This window comes from Schistosoma haematobium, chromosome 6 (assembly GCF_000699445.3).
Source record: "Schistosoma haematobium chromosome 6, whole genome shotgun sequence".
Lineage (NCBI taxonomy): Eukaryota > Metazoa > Platyhelminthes > Trematoda > Strigeidida > Schistosomatidae > Schistosoma > Schistosoma haematobium.
The window spans coordinates 5,486,386-5,509,297 of NC_067201.1; the positions used below are offsets into that span (position 1 = coordinate 5,486,386).

The 22,912-nt window shown below is 30.5% G+C and overlaps 1 protein-coding gene across 1 annotated transcript in view; it reads left to right on the forward strand.

Moving 5' to 3' along the window:
• The first annotated feature begins 745 nt into the window (after nucleotides 1-745).
• Nucleotides 746-22,912, forward strand: part of MS3_00008384 (uncharacterized protein) — a 72,077-nt gene continuing 49,910 nt past the window's right edge. Inside the window, exons 1-3 of the mRNA XM_051216736.1 lie at nucleotides 746-915; nucleotides 7,422-7,567; nucleotides 17,213-17,676. Coding sequence (XP_051065338.1) covers nucleotides 7,463-7,567; nucleotides 17,213-17,676 — 569 coding nt within the window. The 5' untranslated portion in view covers nucleotides 746-915; nucleotides 7,422-7,462. The remainder of the gene's footprint in view (nucleotides 916-7,421; nucleotides 7,568-17,212; nucleotides 17,677-22,912) is intronic.

Sequence of the window (22,912 nt, forward strand, 5' to 3'; positions counted from 1 at the left end):
TGATTACCGACGTCGTGTTCATACAATCTAAATCTTTGGCTGACTGTCTTAAGTTCACATCGCTCTAGGGGAGGAAAAAGTTTGTATTTTTTCATAGTTACGTGTTCGGTGCAAACTCCACTTTCACCAGTAACCGAGGATATCTAAAAATCAGTTAGACAACAAAGATGTCGTTATATATATTTGTTTCTTAGATAACATATCTCAACAACAGAATATTGTTATGTTGTGTGGAATAATCATTTTCGAGCCTTGACACCTTAAATAATAGTGGGAGAATCTGACCAGACGCTGAATTCGCGAACAAATCGTTCCTCATAAGGTGATTGTTCATGCAGTTTGCACTAAGGTGTATACAACTCGTATAAGAAATGGACCACATCGTTATCTTTCAATCCCATTTCATGCATTGACGGCCACCTTGAGAGACGACGTGCTGTTGTTTGAAGTCTGAGCACTAAAGCATAAAAGTGATATTCCTATGTTGTGATTTTTACTGAATTTGTTACCATTCAATATTTTAATTCATCTATTTCAGAATAATGTGATCTATATAACTGGTCTCCCTCAAATGGTTCACCATGCTTAAAAGCATTGTAAAAAAATGAATGTTAAATTGTAGTGTCATTTAATAATATCTTATCAACAAATCCTGGAGTGTTTATTTAGTTCAAATGTCTGCTTAAACCAGTAACATAAAACCAAGTTACCTTTGCCAAAATATAAAAACGATAATTTAAAACGTTTCACAATATGATATAGATACATCTCAAGATTGAGCTTTTGTGAATTAACTTACTTTGACGCTCAAAATATATTGAGGATTGATTCCCACAAGAGTTTGTTTTTGTATACTACAAGTATCGACTTCTTTATTTAAAGCCGCTGAAAATGTGTTTGTGTATGTGATTCTGTGTAAGTTGATTCTGTTCAGATTTTCTGTTAATTTTCAGTTTTTCATAAATTTTATTTGTGATTTGACATGTTTTGCTGATGCAGGGCGTGCTCAAGACATTTGTTTTATTTCAACACTAAAATATTTTCAATATTTTAAGTTTATTTACGAATTTCCCATTTCTCCGGAATTATAGTTTCACAATAAAATATGACATCAATCGTTGTTTACTCTGACCAATTTGTGTCTGTTACATGCATGGAAGTTTTGTATCACGTTGATATTGAGTTGAATAAACCGTTGTGTCAACCTATATGCATGTTAGGATTTTGTCATAGTTACTTATGTATTATTTGCCTGATAAGAGAAACAGAGCATCGATTTTGATTTAAGACACCTGAAAAATTTATAGTTTGTGTGCTCATCATTACAATTAACAGTATTGGTATCAATCAAATTAATTTTTTTGATAGTTAAAATGAGTTCATGGATTTATGTTCTTCGGGCAGAAAAGTCTTATAATCTACATTGTTTTCAAAGTTTGTACGCTGACTTTCTACCTTTTATTTTGCATAGATATATACATTCACAGAAATAAGTTCTGTTGTTTCATGTTTATACAAGCTAGTTATTGTCCCTCTTATTTTTTTGCATTTATTTTTATCACAAAGATACTACCGTAAACAGTTAAGGTTTGCTAGTCAAAATGAAATATTGAGTAAAACACCTAATTTTTTGGATTTTAAGATGGTGTTTTTTAAAGTGTAACTCTCTCCTGAGTGACTTTCTGAAACCTAGATGGTTATTTAAGTATATCAAATCTCTAACCCACCAGTCGAGCGCACACTTTCGGCAATGCCTCAAAATGTCTGCTATTCAAACTGACATTCATCAATCAAGGGGACAAAATGCATAAGTTTTTTGTATTTATCATGCATGTTCCTATCAAGTTTATTTTACATTTGAATAAAAATAAATCGAATTATGTTGAAATAATATCCTGTGAAACATGAATATTGATTGCTAGAGTATGTGCTTACGGTCTGTTTTCTAAGTTGCAAAAATAGACTCTTCACACTTCTCTAACCATATATAAATACACAGGAACCGTTTTCAAGTGGCTGAAGGGCAAAAATATTTTTAAAGAACGATAACTTTCAAGTCACATGTTTAAATCTGTGTTGGGGTATTAATAATCAACAAGGTTCATACAAACTCTTTTCGAGCATATCTAGGATATGTAGGACATAAGTCACAAATCATGGTTATAGAGAAAAATTTGTGATGTATGTGAGACTTCCAATAACTAGTCTGCAAGCCATGCAAATGTTTAAAACTTTATAGATCACAGTGTATACTGACATAACAATGTTAAATAGTTTTTGAATCTATAATATCGTCGGTTAACATCATTATTCTTGCAAAAGTGTGGTATAATTTTGACGTATTATGAGCAACTTCGTTGCTTTCAAAAGATATTCCGGTTTTACAACAACGTTGAAATCTTATTTTAAGTAGTTCAGAGCAAACCAGTAGAAACATTCTGAACCCACCAAAGTTGTCTATGGTCACTAAATGCGTCTTGTAGCAATATTAAAACCCATAGAAACAGGTTCATGACAATGTTTACTTACGTCAGTGTCCATTTTGTTCTGTTAGATTATTGTTACATCCTTAAATGTTTGTTCAACTCGCACAGACTTATTCAGGCACTTGTTTTGTAAACTTACCTGTTGTTAACATATTTTTAAACTATGTTTTTGTGCCTATTTTTTCTACGTCTATTATTTTATAATGAAAATAAGAAGTTGAAAAGCATGAAAGTTGGTATGTTAATCAAAATGTCTCATTTTCACTGCGCTTTGACAAAAGCTTATTTTCAGAGAATATTCTACACTTCTTACTGAAAATGGTGTTTTGTTTTTTCTCTACATTTATATCTAGGATTAATTTGACTTTTAGTGAGAGAGGTTATTACATCTATAATCAAACCATAAAATTACCGTTCAAATACGACGAGTATGATGCATTTGCTGTAACTAAATAGAAAAGGTTAAGGGTTTGAACCTTTACAGCCTTTGAAGTTTTGTTGATCAATTCTATTCACTTACCATTTAAAAGCGGTGACTCTGTAAGCTCATGTCATACATTCATGCTCTCATGATTGTCATCTAAAAACTAACGTGAGCGAAGCAAAAAATATCCATCAGTTTTGAGATCAAGGAAAGTTAAATTTGAAGGATATCTGACCGAATAAAGAGAAAAACGATAACAAAATATCACTTCCTGAAAGATAAAACCGCTACTTAATAAACAGAATCACCTGTTTATTATCATTTGCGTGTTTAAGGAACTCAATCTGTCGTTTTAGTCTAAATATCTCACTGAGAACATCATTCGTAAATTGATGAATGATTTGTAAATTCAGATGCCTATTAAGTGTTTTCGCAGATATGTATGCTTCATAAAATGCAGTATGTCTTGTTTAGAAAAATGTTCTAAGTTTTAGTGATTATACTGACTACATTTACATCTTGGTTCATGAACAACAATCAGTTATGTGTTAAACAACAAATTCAGATTTAGCGACTCAGTTAGTTTTCACTGAGCATAAAAATTAGGAGTAAATGAAGGTTACTGATTATAAGAAAATTCATTCCTAGCGCAAAGTATCTAGCTTTTATGATGCAATCAGGTAAATCCCTAAATATTTTGTGACTAAAGTTTGTGAGGCGCAGTGTATGCCTTAATGATAAGAGTTTATTCTTGCATCTGCCATAAAAACAAATAATGACTTTATTAGGCTTAACAAGGTTATGGATCTTTAGTCTCGGAGGTATTACAATAATAAAAGTATATATCAGCCATCTTACTTAATCTATTATCTGTGATCTCAGTCAGTTATTACTAAAGTAGAGCCTGGGGCATATGTACGTTGGCTTAATTTTACCATACCACAGCAGCACGACGTGATGAGATTAACACGATGAATTCTAAAAGACCTAAAGCAAACTAATTGTTGATATCGAGCAGCATAAAACATTGATATGTTTTAATGAAGCAGAAAAAAAGCTATGTTGGTTTTTTGAGTGAATCGGCCTATTTGAACTAATCGTTAGTAACCAGCAAATTCTGGAAGTCTGTTTTATCCTAGAGTGGAACGAATTTTCTATCTTCTTTTATAAATGTTTTTAACTAAAACCTTCAGTGCACAATTTGCTTATTTTACTACAGCCTTTTACCATCTTAAACCTATGAGTTGTACCTAATATGGTACTAATTACTATTAAAGGCAGAACTACAGGCACGAAAGACATTAACAAGCCCATTTCAAAAGATATAAATTCATGTGATTTGCTTTCAAAATTTAAAAACGTATAACTAAATTCAACTTGAAAAATGTGTTTTCATACAGAATGATTGAAAAAAATATACATTAGAAATTTGATAAGAGCAATATCCATATATATCTTGCACTTCGACAGTGTTATATAGTATTTATTTATTTATAAACTAACTACTAAATTGTAGATGTTTGTTATTCGGACAAACTTCAGTGGGACTGAATTTTGTTTGTCATATAGAGAATTAAACGTCAACAAAAGGATTACATTACAGGTAACCCCCCAAAACACTGAACTGATTTTGCACACGAAAATAAAAATCTTAGGCTTATATTTTTTCTAGTCACCTGGGTGATAATCACACAAAAGTTTATATAAAATTCCGCAGATTTTCAACAAAATATTGAAAGTTGTTGGACATTGTATTTAAATGGATAGAATTTATTTTTATATAACAGGGAGATACTGTCAACATATCTTATGTTGAACGTGCAGAAGTGAAAGCTTAATGAGTGGTGATTTTAGAAATAATGCTGAACCGTTTCACTGATAATTAAACATTCCTATTTAGATATTATCTGTAGGACAGTTCTACAATTATAATTATCAGATCAGAATTAATCTTCTTGGTGGATAATAATAGTAGTTTGATAACGGTTTTTTGCTATCAGATGAAATTAACTTGATAAATTTCAGCAGGATTTACAGTTAGTCATACAATACTTCAAAGCCGTTCGAATTTTTTAAAATGGAATTACAGTAAAGTAATTTCAAAGGCAATAGTTTCTCAACACATGATTTTGTTAGAAATAAAGGTGTTCTTTTATTTGGTCTACAACATGAGAAAATTAGTTTTAGTGGACTTTTTTATTAATTTATAGCAACGAAATTCAGATTATATTTATGATCCCACTAATTGGTATGTTTAGGCATTAGGTTTTACTGTTCGTTGGTTGTTTCCATGCAATTCATGTTTGTGAAATGGCTGGTGAAGCGAGATGTGTTTTAAACACAACATGTTGCCTGAGAAGTGAAGCTGCTGAAGAGCGAATGTATGCTTGTTCATTATTTGTACTTCTATATAGGACCTTTTGAATCATAACAAATAGTTTATATAGAAATGTTCAAATCTCTATAAATACCGTGAACACAAAGCTTCAGTCTGTGCTCGATTTTGAATACTAAATTTCAGTGTAGATCTAAGCAAAACATTAAATAATAAGTAGATTTTTTACGTCTCACTTTGCTGTTAACCAATCACAGCAAGTCTAACTGACTATATATGTATCCAAATTTTACAATTTTGTTCTTAGTCTTCTTTCCTTGGCTAGATCAAATGAGAGGCGTAGCGGAGATATCTTAAGTTAAAAATGAGGAACGGAATGAAATTTATTTATGTTTGTATCTTCACTTTGTTGATATTAAAGAAAGTGACCGATCAGTATCTTCAGACATACGTACATCTTTAGGAGATTACCCTGATATTACTGATCAGTCATAATTTTTAATAACCGTTAGATAGACATAAATCCCTTAAAATAAAATCACTGCCATTTACATAATCTTGTAACTGTTTGAACTACTTAATTTATTGAATAACGCAACAAGCAGTTGAGGTAAACTGTGTGTAAATATCGGCAGTAGAATCAAGGTAAATATAACTGAATATAGATCAAATAATTCAAAATTCACATCCTGAATTCTATTATTAACTAATGTTCAACTACATTAAGTTACAATTAGGATTATGGCTATCACTTTACAATAATTCCAAGTAAATATCATTGTCTTCAAAAGATTTAATCATATTTCTATTACACATAACAATCTCATCTCTTAGATGTTCTACTTTCTTTACTTTATTTATAAATTCTATCAAGTTTAATTAAAAACATATGATTATTATGGTAAGTCTATAGAAAATAAAACAATCTCTATTATTACTATTGCAATTACTATTGCCAATATTTTACAAGTCTTAAGTAAATGAAAGAAGAAAATTTTTCATCTTTTAATATAATTAATATATATTGCAGAAAATAAATTTTCAAAATCAAATATGAAGACAAATACATCTAGCTGACGAGTCCTAAATAGGACAAAACGCGCGTCTTGGATTCCACTACTAGCCACTATCCGTCTTTGCTTAAAAAGCTTGTGACTTAAGGCTATATCGAGACAATCTGCACAGGATGCACATATGCCAACATGAGACAAATCAATTGCAGTCCTAAATAACAATGGGAAGGTACAAGTAAAACAACACCAAGTTAATTTGAAGACAGTTTCCTTTCAATTCTAAAACTATATAATAATCAATCAAAAACTTTAGAATTACACATAAATATAATAATAGTAAATTCGTTATACGGAAATCTTGCAACAGGAGTTTATTATCAGTATTATTATCATCCTGTAAAAATAACTATATATATATATATGTATATTTGCGACTGTACAGTTTTGAAAATGAATTTGCTGAAAAGACAACACTTTACTGAACTAATCTTTCTTATCAAATTGATACGATTTAAAAATTTTCTTTTTAAGTTCTACAATTATCTCATATCCAAATTAATAATCCCCAGAAATGGTCAGGTTAAGAGTAAAGTACATCGTTTAAAGTATGTGAATTTAGAATTGTTAAATAAAATACAATAATATTGATATGATTCATATAGAATGTTAACTTGAATCTGCATATATATATATATATATATATATATATATATATATATATATGTATATATATATACATATATATATATGTATTAAGTGAGAAGTTTTAAGATCTCTAAATCCGAATAAATATAGGTCAGATAAATTGAGAGAAATAATTCGATCTAATGTTTAATGATAATTTGGAAAGCTCATTTTGAAGTAAAGTGTTTCTGTATTATTATTATTATGATTAATAAACTATCATTATTTCAATATTCATAATCCTGTCGTCTAACGGATAAACGATGTTTACACCCAGATCACATATAATATCTATATATAATAATGATTTAGGCATAAAATACCTCTTCTTAACCAGTATATATCAAACACTTAATTACACATTATTAGATCAAGAAAGTTTCATTTTAATTAGTTTAATTATATACATTCTTATTTTCAGAATCATTTCAATCAATCATTTCATAATAAAGTTTGTATTGTTTTACATTTTTTTTTAGCTAAAAAGAAAGAATAAAAAAGTTAAGGCAATAAAAGAAAAATGGTTGAATCAAAAAGATATTCATCCTCGTCTACAGATACTGCTAGTGTTAGTGATTCACCGGAACCAAATACTCCAGCAAATAAATCACCTAACAATTCTAAGGTAAGCATATATATGTATATATATACATGATTTATTAAAAGTTCAATAATAAATAGTAAAAAGAAACAATATATACATTAGATTATTTGAATTACTTTATAAGTGTTACAATGTAGCCTAATACTACAACAATAATAATAATAATAATAATAATAATCATCCTCATAAATTTTGAAAGTGTAAATTACACACCTAATCTATTTTGATGTTTCACTGAATACTTATATCAATCATTGAAATCACTGCAATTCAAATAATCTTTTTTAATATATTTCATTAACATTGAAAGTTTGATAAAGACACATAAATTGTATTCTTCTATGGATGATCATTTCTTATAATATGAAATTAGATAGTTTTATTTACAGATTGAATTGTTTTTATTTCACCATGGATTCACTAAAAAAAAAATGTTTTTCTTAAATAATATTTTAAAATAAAAAGTACATTTTGAATTTAGAATTTTGAAAGATAAACCATTCAATCATATACTATTATTCATTATTGAATAGTTATTATAAGTGACTAGTATTGTAGTGAACGAGAACAACCATATATAATTTGTGAAATCTGAGAACCATACAATAAAAATTCTTTATTTACAAAATGTCAATCAATCGTTTCAGATTTCCTTGTCCCTTCATTTCCAAACGAATTATTCCCTGTTCTCATTTTCTTTTCTTCAATCTTCTTAATTTTGTGCCTCTAGGTATTATACTTTTGATTATTGATACATACTACTTATAGTTGTTGACATCAGTAGTATACACTACAGTATGTGTTCAATGAATCATTAGAATTTTAATTTACATGAATAAATCCAGTTTATGATAAAGCAGTATAAATAAAACCACCTACTTTTTGTGTGCGTATTTAGGTTTGAGCATGTTCATGTTTATAAAGCACAATAAGCTTAATAAAATAATATCATTACTGAATTTCTTAATGAATGTTAGAAATAAAATCCGTTTACTTGGCTACTTTTTTGATAAATAAAAGCGTTATATTAGAATATATTACGAAACTACGGTCTTATCTATCTATCTATCTATCTACCCATTTATCTATCTATCTATCTATCTATCTATCTGTATATATGGTATTTTACCTTCATTAAATTGTATGCACAGAATTAAATTTTCCCGGTATAATGTCAACAAATACAGTCATACGTTGTTCTTAGCATTTTTTTAAAAAAATGTAAACAAATAACATGGACTGTAATTTTTTTCTTTAAGGATTTTTACCTTAAATATTCTAGAAGTGAAATTTCTATCTACAATCAATGGAGTCAGGAATTTTTTCTATTTTTGTACTGGAGTGGTCTCTGACGGGCACTACACATATTTTGACTATATAGAATCCTAGTATAGGACATAAGTTTCCATATTATCAAAATATTGAAAATACTTTAAACAAAATGTAATGATACCCTATAACTTATCAACTGATTTCAGGCTTACATTTATCTAGTCTACAAACGAATAGTAAATGAGATTACTAGTTATTTGAACATTTTAATCAATAAACTTTATAGACAAACTAAATGATATGAATAGTTCCCATAACATTCAACGAAAATAGTGAATTAAGCAATGCTGGATATCTAAATCATCATGCTCCGACACTATTTTATTAATACACTGTACAATGCGACACTTGAAGCTCGAAAGTTCAATCTCATACAAGGTTATAAATACATACTCGCTGAGAAACCATACTTACAATGAAACAGTAATTCATTGCTATATACTTTACAATTCTTCATTGTTTGATACCAATTAATGACAAAAACTACTGTCAAATTAAACTAATTTTTTTCAAATTACTTAACTAATCAAAATATTTTTATATTATCTATATCGTTCCATGTAATCAGTAGAAAGTTTCATAATCTTTTATATAATCGTTTTTAAACATGAGTATTACATTTTTCTATTTGTTCCAGATAATAAAAGTTAATCACACTATATTTTACAGACAAATATAAACTTTTAACTTAAAATTCCATAAAATTTACATAACATTGAAGTGTAATTGTTTTAACGTGACAAAAATATGATCAAGGAAATAATGGAACACTATTTATGTCTAATCAAATCTTATGACCTATATTTCTTTTTGTCATATCCTAATAAGTAGAAAATTAATATCTTTCCGATATTTCGTGACTTTATGTAAGTCACTTCTTCAAAGTAAACAAATAATCCAATGTTTAATCTATTTAAAAGTATAATGTTCAACTTTGACATTGATACTTACAAATTATTAATAGTTGAAATCATGAGTCGATTAAAACTAGATCACCATGAAAAACCTGGAAGCACTGGACGAACGTATTGTCTTGTTGTGAGACTCCTCAGTAGTACGCATTCACAATACCACCCCTGCGAGATTCGAATCCAGGGCCTATCAGTCTCGCACGCGGGTACTGAACCATTAGACCACTGGACCGGCATCCAACGGTATTAGTGTCTAACTTCAACCAATTCACAAAAGCTAGACCATCACGGAAAACCTTGAAATGTAACATTGGATGACGGCTCAGTGGTTTACTGGTTAAGCGCTCGCACGCGAGACTGCTAGGTTTTGGTTTCGAATCTCGCGGGGGCGGGATCGTGGATGCGTACTGCTGAGGAGTCACATACTGGGACGAAATGACCGTTCAGTACTTTCAGGTTTTTCATGGTGATCTAGCTCCAATCGACTCATTATTTCAATTATTTAAATTACTAAAATCTCCACAAAACCCCTTCTGATACTTACAAATTATGTCTATTGTATTTTCGTCTATATAAATGATTAGGTGCTTCATTCCATTGATTAACTGTGTATAACTTCTCAATTTATTATAACTGTAATGATAAATAGTTTACAGAATTCATCTTCACTGATACTTCAGTTTGTTATTTCTGAAGGTGTTTTCGATTATACTGAAAGTTGATATTTTGTTAACTATGTGTGATCATCAGAAGTATTCGAATCAAGATAGCAACTAGGAATTAAAAAAAACTTCAATTTAAGTCAGAGATAACTTTGTGAGCACAGTTGAATATACTGGGTTTTTTTTAGAAATTCGAAATAATGCACAAACAAATGATCAATTAGCATAAACACCATAATATTCTGTAGTTGTTGACAATAATACTATGAGAGACCTTAAACATTTCAATATTTCTAATTTACAACAAACTTTTTTTGTTTCATCTTATCCTTGTCAGGTTATTATTTGATATTATCTCTGTGGTAGAAGAGAAAATAATTTACAACGATTTAACTAAGGCTAAGAAATTTATTTTATAATGTTTTAACTGCATTCAATATCATGTTTCCCTATGAAACAAGAGACAAAAGTTCAATCTATAAATTATCATCATTTACGAAGAATTTTTTTGTTAACCGATAAACAACTGATAATTACAAGATGATAGCTGGTTATTTCATATTGTATACTTAGTCATTTGACTAGTGATATTATATATGTAAACGCATTGAACTAAAATTCAGAAGTCTATTATGTTAGTAACCTATCTATTTATTTAGCTAACTGATTATTATGTTTCATTCATCAGTTGTATCATCATAACACTTTGTACCTTAGTCGATTAGCTTTTCACATAAAACTATCATTTCAGCGACTTATTCTATAATTGTTTTTAATTTATTTTTGTTTTCTTAATCTGTAATATAATTTACTCATCAGGAGCGATTGAAATTATGAATACACAGATTTGGTTAGTCAGACTCTCTGTCTTTATTTCTGACTGTAGTAATCAGACAATCAGGATAAAATAGTATTCGGTCATTTTCAATCCTCATCTTAGGCTTTGTTCAATTATTTCATAAGTAATATGAGTTTTGAGTAGATTAACCAGGACGATTAATGGTTCAAAAATACAGATATATATGTTTTTCATAAACCAACTATAAGAGGATATAGGACTTACTTAAAAATATTGATAAAAATGGAATTGAAACTACCAGAGAACGTTGGTTACCTCAAGATCACAGCTACATTTTACTCACAAACGCTAAAACAACGCAAAATCCAAGTGCAAGGTTTTGTGACGACAACCTTCAACCATTACCTTTTAACTTTCATTTACTTTTCATAATTAATCTATTTAAGAAATTTTAATTCGTGGATTTGTTTAAGTTAGACATTAACATCGTCGTATGTCGGCTCAGTGGTCTGGTTGGTTAAGTGCCTGGAGCGAGACTGGGTTCGAATCTCGCCGGGGGCGGTATCATGGATGCGCGCTGTTGAGGAGTCCTATACTAGGACGAAACGGCCGTGCAGTGCTTCCAGGTTTTCCATGGTGGTCTAGCTTCAATCGACTCATGATTTCAACAAGCGAAATTTTAATTCATTTTAACTTCCAAACCTTTAATCACAAAGTTGTTACTAAAAGTACTAGAATTGACTTGTAATTCTATTTATTTATTTTTACTTTTATCATATTAATTGTGTATTACTAAGATTAATAACTAGTTTAAATTAAATATTATTTTGAACATAAATTACAATTGATTAAATAAACAATTAGAATGTTTCATTTGAATGCTTATTATTAAGGTTCAAATAAAATTTATTCACAACATTACTATATATGTTTATATTTATTTATTTATTGAAACACATAAACATTGGTACAAGAAGGCACCAAACAGAAATGTGCCACATAAAACATTCGATTTAAGTGATGGCTTGGATACTGTCTTCACAACCAAACCGAAGCAGGTGACTTTCTTAGGGGCCCACACCTCGATCCTTTAACCTAAGGGTCTGATCCGCAAAGTAGTGAAACAACGTCAGGAGATGCAGTCTCATGGTAGCCAATGACCGACAATGGGTTTCCTTAGGATCTTGGAGCTCATGTACACCATTGGTTTGGGATCAGGGTTTTCCAACTCTCTTAGGTGGATCCTTTGTATCCATCAACCCTGTTAAAGTGTCGGACATTCGCTTTCCGTCCTTTCACTTTCGTAAACAACACTCCCGCCATGCGAAGGCAGTGAGTAGGACTTCTCTGACAGTGGTTGTATGCACGTGATCACTTGAGAGCATTACGAGAGAGTGAGTGAACTCTCCCCACTCTCTGCCACACAAGGTCGTTTGGGGGAACTATATATATATATATATATATATATATATATATATATATAAACAAATAAATAAAACTATCATATTCGTAAAATACTTAATCATTCACACTAATTAAGATAATTTTGAAAAACACAGAAAAATTAAATATTAAAACGATTTAATTTATTTCATTTGAGTTCGATTTGACTAGACAATAAACAATGTGAAATGTTGAAATGATTTCAGCAGTAATAACAGAGTCATTATATGTATATATATAGTTATCCATTATGTTATAAATATACGTAGGTATTAATTTATCAATTGTATTTGTCTAATTAAAGGTTAAATGCTGTTTTTTCGTTGTTTCGTTGTTGTTGTTGGTCGAACTGAGAGAAAAAAACAATAAAGCTCATGGTTACAAAATGTTTCGACAATTATTTATAGAATTTAAATTCATATAGAAAGAAGAGAAAAAAATATATCTATATAAGAAAAGAAATGGAGTTGTGATGAGGAATAAAGAATATTTCTCTAAAATTTAAAATTAAGAAAAAATTGTTTATAGTCAGTCATATGAAAAATGTTTGTCATTTAATTTGTATCCAAAATAAGACAGAATGATGCCTAGTAACGTTTTAGTTATATTAATAGACTTACAATATTCTTTTTGCTAAAATAGTATTCATTTGTTGTCAAGTGGCAAGGTATTACTAACTAGACATTTCACTTTTGACCTTTAAATACTATTTAATAGAATCAGTGATATTTTTTTATGATCTATGAAGTAAAATAATAAAAGTGTTGTAAGGAATTTTATGACTTTCATAATTCACATCATGGATCAATTTTAACTAGATAACTATTTTAAACCAATGAGCAGTGATAGGATATTTTGTCATAGTATAGGTTTCTTAAACAATGCGTACTCACAACCTTTTTACAAATGATCGAATCGACTACTTTCGGTTTCACTGAGATCACTTACCCTTTAGACCTGTATATATGTCTAACTTCAATCGGTTCATGACATTATGTAATCATTTTCTGTCTTCCATGGTGGATAACTGTCTCAAAACAAACTTGGTTGAACTGAAATAGTCACAACTTCTCATAGTCTACATCATAAATTAATGCTAATTAGACAACTATTGAATATTATAACGAATCTTTTTCGCTATGCTAAACTGATCCCGATAATCAGCGTTTTTATGAACCGATATCCGGTTTCTATCTGATTTCAGTAGGTTTCTTTCAAATACCACCATCATTAAAAGATGGAATAGAGTGGTGAGTGATTAATCATAATATGAGTCATATGCAATCTTTGAACATCAGTTTTTTGACTTTACAAACTGATATATGATGATTTCTACAGAAACTAGGTTTACCCACGTATTCACTTTAATACTTGCAAAGCTCTAATAAAAAAACGCTTTCAAGTCTCTCATCGTTGTATGTTTGTGTTTCGGTCACGTTTCATAAAAATGCTCCATACGTACACCAGAAAGTTGCTGACAAAAGACTAAACTATTTCTAGCTGATAAATATATGAGTATTTGGTTTAGTTGCACCCTCTTAAGATAGAACAAGTATTTTAGTGAAAAGTTGCGAAACTATCTAGACCTCAGTCAATGAAAAGATTTTGCTACCACTTATTATTATTATTATGATCAAAGTAATCCTTATTGCAAAAATTCATAACAGGTGAAATTCAGCTACGTTATAATTGTGATACACGAATTGCAAACCATAGATGTCGTGATTATCATCCCTCGTTGGAACATTTGTATTCAATTACGTGGAGTTACACACTAGGGTATAACGAATTTGCAATTCTCTATAGTTTTTAATAATCCTTCAGAAAACGTTTAGCCTATGACGCGTACTAATTTTTATGATGCCCTTGTCATGACACATTTCGCTCACAGTGACTGGTGTTCAAAATTAAAGAAACTATATATTTCTTACAATGAGATTTCAATTTCTTATTTGTATTGATAATATTTATTTCAAAACTTAAACCCTTATTATTCATTACTATAAAGCATTTAAGTAACACAACTTCAAGAGAACATCTTAGACGATAATTATATGAGTGAATCTATAGTTCTAAGAGATTTTTTAAACAAGCATGGTAATATTCTTTAGCTCCCTACTATAAAACAGTAATGTTGGGTTATCTTTTAAAGCAACTATCGATTAAATCATCAGTGAAGCTAAGTTACAAAAATGTTCTTTGATTATTTCAGTTATAATCCAATTGTATAGAAAACTTTTTGATCTATCTCTTATTTAAAAAATGAGGGTAAAAAGCATCCGGTAAGTGACTACCTAAATGATCAAGTTTACCGATAGGATGAAATCTTTAAACGAATACTTAAGAGATATATTAAAATAAAGTCTTCTTTAATCTAGATGATACAGACTTTGAACTGAGCAAATCTATTTAATTATTCATGCTTAGAGATAATTAATTTCGTATATGAGTTTTTTTTTTAATCTTTAGAAATTTACAGAAAACAAAACATTAAAATGTTTGAGCATAGTACACTTTAGTGTACTTCAAAAGATGGTCATGTATAATTATACAATTTAATGCAACCTAAGCAACAACGCTTTTTGTTCTATGTATTTTATTATCACTTCATTTCATTACTTATGTAATGCTTCTTTCTATTGGAAAACAATTTTTTGTGCTAGAAATAATTCTTAAATAAATGTTTGAGAAGAAATATTATGTTTCAGTGGTTGAAATCATGAGTCGATTGAAGTTAGACCGTCATGGAAAACCTGGAAGCACTGGATGACTGTTTCGTCCTATTGTGGGACTCCTCAGCAGTGTGTAATCACGGTCCCGCCTCGCGAAATTCGAATCCAGGACCTATCGGTTTCGCGCACGAATGCTTAACCTCGAGACCACTGAAGTGGCCGGCATCCAATGGTATTAATATCTAACTTCGACAAATCCATAAAACGGCTGTTCAGTGCTTCCAGGTTTTCCATGATGGCCTAACTTCAATTGACTCATGATTTCAACTATTAAAATTACTATAATATCCACAAAAATCCCTTCAAATATAATGTCATTGATAACTTAACCCGTAAATAAGTGAAAACAAGCTGTGAAATATTGTGGTGGAATAGCTATTTAAGTTAGTAGTCAACGAGAGAATATTTTGCCCACATAACTAACTAACAATTAGTTAATAATACTAAGAATTAGTCGAGAAGTTGTAAATCCTTATCAACTGAGGTGGCTGGAAGATTTTTTTTAAGGATGACCGGCCACTTTATGTCACTCTATTCCTACTAGGATAGCAGTGATTTGAAATAAATGCTAGGGATAGTCATAGCATGATACAGAAGCAGTATATAAAGTCGAATTATTTAGGATTCTGTTTTGATAATCTGAAACGTAGATTTCTTATCAAAATGGAATGAGTTATTCAGTACTTCTGATAGTATTTTGTGTTTAAATAATCATGTTGTTATTCCACCTTCATAACGTAAATCTGTTCTTGAAGATCATGATAGTGGACATTTGGGTGTTCAGAAAAAAAATCCTTGGCAAAGCTCACATGCCGGTGACCGGAGATAAATTTGTCTACTTCTTAATGTTAATCGAATTTTTCTCTATTTTCGCGCAGGTGTAACATCACTGACTGATAAGTCCTATATCATTTATGTTCGACTGATAATTTCCATCTATCCAATGATGAAACAATCTTATATAACAACATATTATACATATAGTTTGGTCAGTACATTCATAGTAAATTTATTTTCATATCCCATTAGGTATTCTCATTCTGATTAAATTACTTTTTATTATTAACTTAATCGTTCTTAGAATGAATTTCCTCTAAGAACCAATGTATCATATATGTTGTATGTGTTATAACTTGTGGCCTGTGTGCCCTGTCAAGGTATTGCGTAGTGATACCGCCAATTAGAGAACAGCGAATTATCGATCGGAACAGTGACGCACAAAACAAGTACGAGCTGTCTAGAATGCTTATCAATTCTGTTTCCCGCCTAGCCCAGCCTAATGAGTCAAGAACACCAATCTCAGCCTCTGCAATATGAATCATTATATTTCAAACATACTAGGTTTATATACCAACCAGACAAACCACACCGTACCATAAAATATGAAACAACATTTGTACAAGAATTAGCCAAGTGTGACTGTGAATGTGGGAGATAGTAATTGATAGACAGGGTATAATTTAAAAATGGTAAATCGTGTAATAATAGTTTATGGATCAAAATAAAGCTCATAATAAGAGGGACATGAATATGAATAGTTTGGTTACGTAACAATTATACGATAAAATAATATACGTATAGCATTGGTCCATAAATAGATCCCAAAAGTTATCACTCATTATACTTATCGGGACATAACAGTATGCCAATTCCATTTAATTTTGTGAGGTTAACTATTATCTTTTGTAAAGTATTTATATCAATGAAAATAGTTAAGATGGATTTACTTGGTAAATGTCGTAATTTAATAATACAGTCTATTATTATTATTACTATTATTATTATAGCTGAACGTTTCTGCAGCAAATCGTCGTCCACGTTATTATTCATTTAATCAACAACAAAATAATCCTGAACAAAATCTTAACAAAAATGAATTAAAACATTATCCAATTGAATCAGATCAAAATGCTTTGAATTTCAATTCTATAATTATAAATAAGAAATCTCATTTATCATCTGTTCATGATATATCAATTATAAAACCGATAGAAAATAATAGTAATAAACATATTACTGAAATGAAACAAAATAACATTAATTCAATGAATGATTATCATGGATTATCATCATTGGATAAAGATATACATCTTCACACTGATCATAACAATAATAATAATATTAATAATGATAAATTAAAATTAAATAATTATACTATAGGATCTATCACACAAATACATTATGATGGTTGTGAAACACAGGTGAATGATCCACCAAAACGTGAAGCCAAACAAAACAGTATTATAACAATGTGAGTTTCTTGGTTTTTATATTGAATTATTATGTTTTCTGTATTAGTCAATTCATGTTGATATAATCTATACTGAAAAACAATTGTTCTGATAGTTAGACTTAAACTTTTGATTTATTTAAGAAAACTCAAACTCATTCATAATATTGATAAACTTTTTATTATTGTCGATCTTATTGGATGTATGTAGTAAATGATATTTCATTTAGATGTTTCTATTATACGCTTTAAAATTTATGCATTATTATGATAAACATAAGTAAATTTCAAACAAACGAATCTAATTAAGATGGAAACACTCATGAAATTAAGTAGCCTGGTTTTGTGTTAAAATAATAATAAACAAGGAAATTAATGAGATGGTAGAGAAGATTTGAAAGCTCAGGTGGATGATTTTGGTGGAGTTTTGTTTTGGAACTTCGGGTAAAAGTAGACAATTTATTGCTGCCTGAAGTTTGTGCTAATGATGTCGTTCAGAAGAACGATGAAAGCTTCACGACCACACCATTCAGCTCAGAGAACAAAACCCCATCAAAAGGAAATAAATAAAACATTGAGAAAAAAAGAAGAGAAAAAACCATACAGAATGATGGGAAGTAAAGGAATTCGTCATCCAAGATGAATATCCAATATTCAAAAAATTTTTAAACCATAGACTAGTTTTGAACCATGTTTTCTAAATATTCCTGTCTTGATTTTAAATCTTTTAGGAATTCTAACTGACAGAATTACAGCTTTTAACACTGTTTAATCTGGTAGTCAGGTTTTGTGTGGTTCAGTGCCTTTTTTTGATATGATCATCTTTACTATTTCTTAAATGTCTATCGATTCTAATTTGTATCACTTTAAATAATTAACAGGAGTTTAGTTTCCAAATATATTTCTGATAGAAACTAAAGATTTTTAGATGTATATTGACGATGTGCAGAACGAAAAATCAATGTTCTAGATATTTTGTGAATAAAATCACCTGTAACTGATCAAAAAAAGATTAGTATTGAATCGAGGTTATAATGTTGTTTGAGATAATCGATTTACCTAACATACGAAATTAATGAGGCATAATTATCTTAATAAATGAGTATTTAACACTGTAATATTTTTTCTTCAACTATATTATTACCAGAAAACAACGTTTAAAATAAACGTTAACATCATATGTTTGAAGTTTACGATTATCCATGTACCTATTACTGTCTGAAAACGTAATGTTGACAAAGATTGTAGTTATTATTCAAAGTGAAATTCAACAGATATTCATTAATGATAAACTGGTTATCTGCAAGATTTTCAGAAGTATAATTCATAAGTGTATAATATCTTTAGCACAATACCTTTAGCATGAGACATGAATGGCATCTAAACTCCACTTTGAGATCCCATAATGCTTGTGTCATTGGAAGCTCTTTGATAAATACAGTGTCGAAGGTCAATTATCTTGGTATCACCTTTTCCTCCGATCTCTCTTGGTCTTCTCACGTTTTATTGTTATCGAAGAACGTTTTCCGTCTGACTTACTACATAAAGAGACTGCATGCTCTTGGGATTACTCGTAATTTACTCTTATAATTTGTCAGTTCTTGCATATTACCTATTATTGTTTACTGTTCTCCATTATTCTTTCCCGGGATTTTGAGAAAACACTTTGCTGTATTGCGGAGAGTGCTGAAGGCAGTCAGCAAGGTGCGTGATAAATCGTTAAAGGTAATTTTTTAATATGGTTGTGGATAGACATCTAAAGTATTGCAAACTCCTAGCAGGTGTTATCTTATCAGATACTAACCATCCCCATTTCACGTCCGAACTAATAATGATTTATTCGCTTATCTTGTTTTTTTTTCATTATTTTTGAAATTCATTTTGAGGTACAATTATTTTGACAAGTAATATTTGTCTTATATTATCTCTGTTGAGTTTTAACACCGTCAACAAATATTCTATTCTTTCATAAATTAAGTTTTACGCTTTTTAATCTGATTATTTTAACAAACCTATGACAGTATCATGTCCAAGGCACTCTGAGTATACAAGTATACATAAATTGTTGGTGAGATCCAGAATATTCCTCGAGAAAAGCCCAAAGCGGCTCTCAAAACACGTGGAAACATTTTATCCAATGAGCATTGAATAGAAGTTTCTCAGAAACATCTAAAAAGTGAAGAGTCATGTGTCACATTTGTGGTTAGATAATTATCTATCCTACTACTATGTTTAGTAAGGTTCTAAAACTTTACAAAAGCCCAAGGCCATCTAAAATGCTATAAATAATCTCAATTTTCTGTGCATAAACTAACTTTGGAGTAAAGAGTTCTTCTCATATTTCGACCCTTTTCTCTTGTGTTCCAGTTGTTGTGTAGATTTGGCTTGGGGTTACTGGAAGAGATTAAGAAACCGATTTAAGCGTTCAGTCAGAGAATTTATTAAAATAAACACACATACATATATATTGTATTACTTTAAATTCATACACGCATTTATAGTAAATATCCAAACATAGGTGAAAATTACACTTCGTTATTAACATTAACGTATCATATACATATTTTCATCATACCGTTTAATGAAATAAACATGACTGGCGAGCAGGGAAATCCAAAATGCTCGTTTCTTTTTATTCAGGATTCATTAGCTGGATGTGGATGCATTCCAGTTTTAATTGTATATTTCTAAATGATCATTAATTATCACATCATAACCTTACTATTAAAATGAAGTACTTAGTTACTTGTGGTGTGACATTTTTAATACTTTCCTAAGTTCTGATCTTCATAATTTATGGTTCTTTTAGAAATTAAAAGCATATTTGACCAAGCATAAATCGACATCTGTCCAGGTAATTGCATTTCATAGTGGACTAGTGAGTTTGACAGAAAAATACTGACTTATTTAAATTTCAATATTTGTAAAATTATCTTACGAATACCACTGAATACATATTTCACAAAAGCAAATGAAAATAGATTGGACGATAATGGAAGAAAACAGGACCAGTACTCACAAAATGAAAAAGAATGAATGTATCCGTTCAACTACAATAAATTTCTGGCTATATTAATTAAAGTCTTGAACCAAAGACTGTGATAATTACCTGGGTCACAATATAGAAGTTTATATACTTCGAGACGGCTAAGGATTGGAATAAAGTGCTATCGCAATATCATAGGTATCGTAATATAATGGTGTGGATGTAGATAGCTGTTCATTCACATGTTCCAATCACACGACTCGACGAAGTTTCTATACATCATAACTTTTCTATACATTTCTAATAAAAATCCAAAGTTGAACCACAGTATTTCTAACTTAGCACTTACGTCAGTATAAACATCACTCCAGAGATATCTATGAGTGCATAGAAACAAATTCAGTAAGTTTGATATGTCCATAGGCTGCATTTTGGGTTTATGACGTAATGAAAGCCATGCTGATACTCACCCCATAGTAAGCAACTTGAAATGCCGTATAAATGATACACAAATATAAATGAAAACAATTCTCAGTAATTAAACACGAATGTATTGAATGTTTCGACTGGTAACAGAAGATCTCTTATCTCTTTGTATGACATTTGCCACAAAGTGTAACATCTAACTAATATCATTCGTGATTTGTGAATAATCTTGATGTAAATCCATTTTCACTATTAACTAGATCTACTACTTTCTTTTGAAGTCTTATGTGTTTACTTACTTACTTACTTACGCCTTTTACTCCTCGTGAAGGAGCATAGGCCGCTCACCAGCATTCTCCATCCAACCCTGTCCTGGGCAATCCTTTCTAGCTCCTTCCAGTTGTTATTCATCCTTTTCATATCTGCTTCTATTATCCGACATAATGTGTTCTTTGGCCTTCCTCTTTTCCGCTTTCCGTCAGGATTCCAAGTTAGGGCTTGTCTCGTGATGCGGTTTGACGATTTACGTAATGTATTTCCTATCCATTTCCATCGTCTTTTCCTAATTTCTTCTTCAGCTGGAAGCTGATTTGTTCTCTCCTACAAAAGGCTGTTGCTGATGGTATCCGACCAATGGGTGTTGAGTATCTTGCGAAGACAGCTATTTATAAATACTTGTACCTTCTTGATGGTGGTTGTTATGGTTCTCCAAGTCTCAGCTCCATACAGTAGAACTACCTTGACGTTCGTATTGAAGATTCTCACTTTGATATTGGTTGGAAGTTGTTTTGAGTTCCATATGTTCTTCAATTGTAGGAATGCGACCCTTGCTTTGCCAATCCTTGCCTTTACGTCTGCATCTGAGCCTCCTTGTTTATCGATGATGCTTCCCAGGTATGTGAAGGATTTTACATCTTGCAGAGTTTCGCCATCAAGAGTGATTGGATTGCTGTTCTCCACTTTGAATTTGAGGACCTTGGTTTTCCCTTTGTGTATGCTGAGGCCTACTGATGCAGAGACTGCTGCTACACTGGCTGTCTTTATCTGCATCTGTTCGTGTGTACGTGATAGGAGGGCGAAGTCCAGATCGTCTAATTGGTTCTGAGCTGTCCATTGTATTCCGTGTTTTCCTTCAGATGTCGAGGTCTTCATAATCCAGTCGACCACCAGAAGAAAAAGGAAGGGAGATAGTAAATAGCCTTGTCTGACTCCGGTCCTTACTTGGAACTTATGTGTTTAGTGAAAGCTTACAACGGAATCAACAAGGGTTTGTGTGTTGCTTAGATTTTATTCGCTGTTTACACTAAGACTATATTGCTATTACTAAATGATTCATGCATGATGGTCATTGGTCAAGAGTATTTGAAGTTTATTTAAATACATAAACATCAGATTAAATGTACTTTAACATGTCAAACTACGTATTTAGCCTCACAGATATGTTTTCCTTTCTTCAATCTTCTTAACATTGTGCCGCCAGGTATTTCACTTTCAATTGATAATACGTACCACTTATATCTGTTGACTTCAGTAGAGCACGCTATAATATTAGTGAAGATTAGCGAAATAACGATGATGATAACGATTTTAAATCTCTCACTGCCATGATAGCTTCTTCTTTATCGTTTATAGATCCTTTTGAGCTCTACTCATTTTACTCTGCTGTCCTGTCAAATTTCATGGTTGTTATTACGTAGCCTTTATCTCAAAATTCATTTTCTAGAAACATCTCCAAGTGTTTCAAAATGTTCTTTCTGGAACCTTCGCACTTAACATATAAATATTCTAAATATAAAGTTGCTGAGTTTGTTAAATTTCATTCTTCAAGAGGTTAAACGTTTGCGT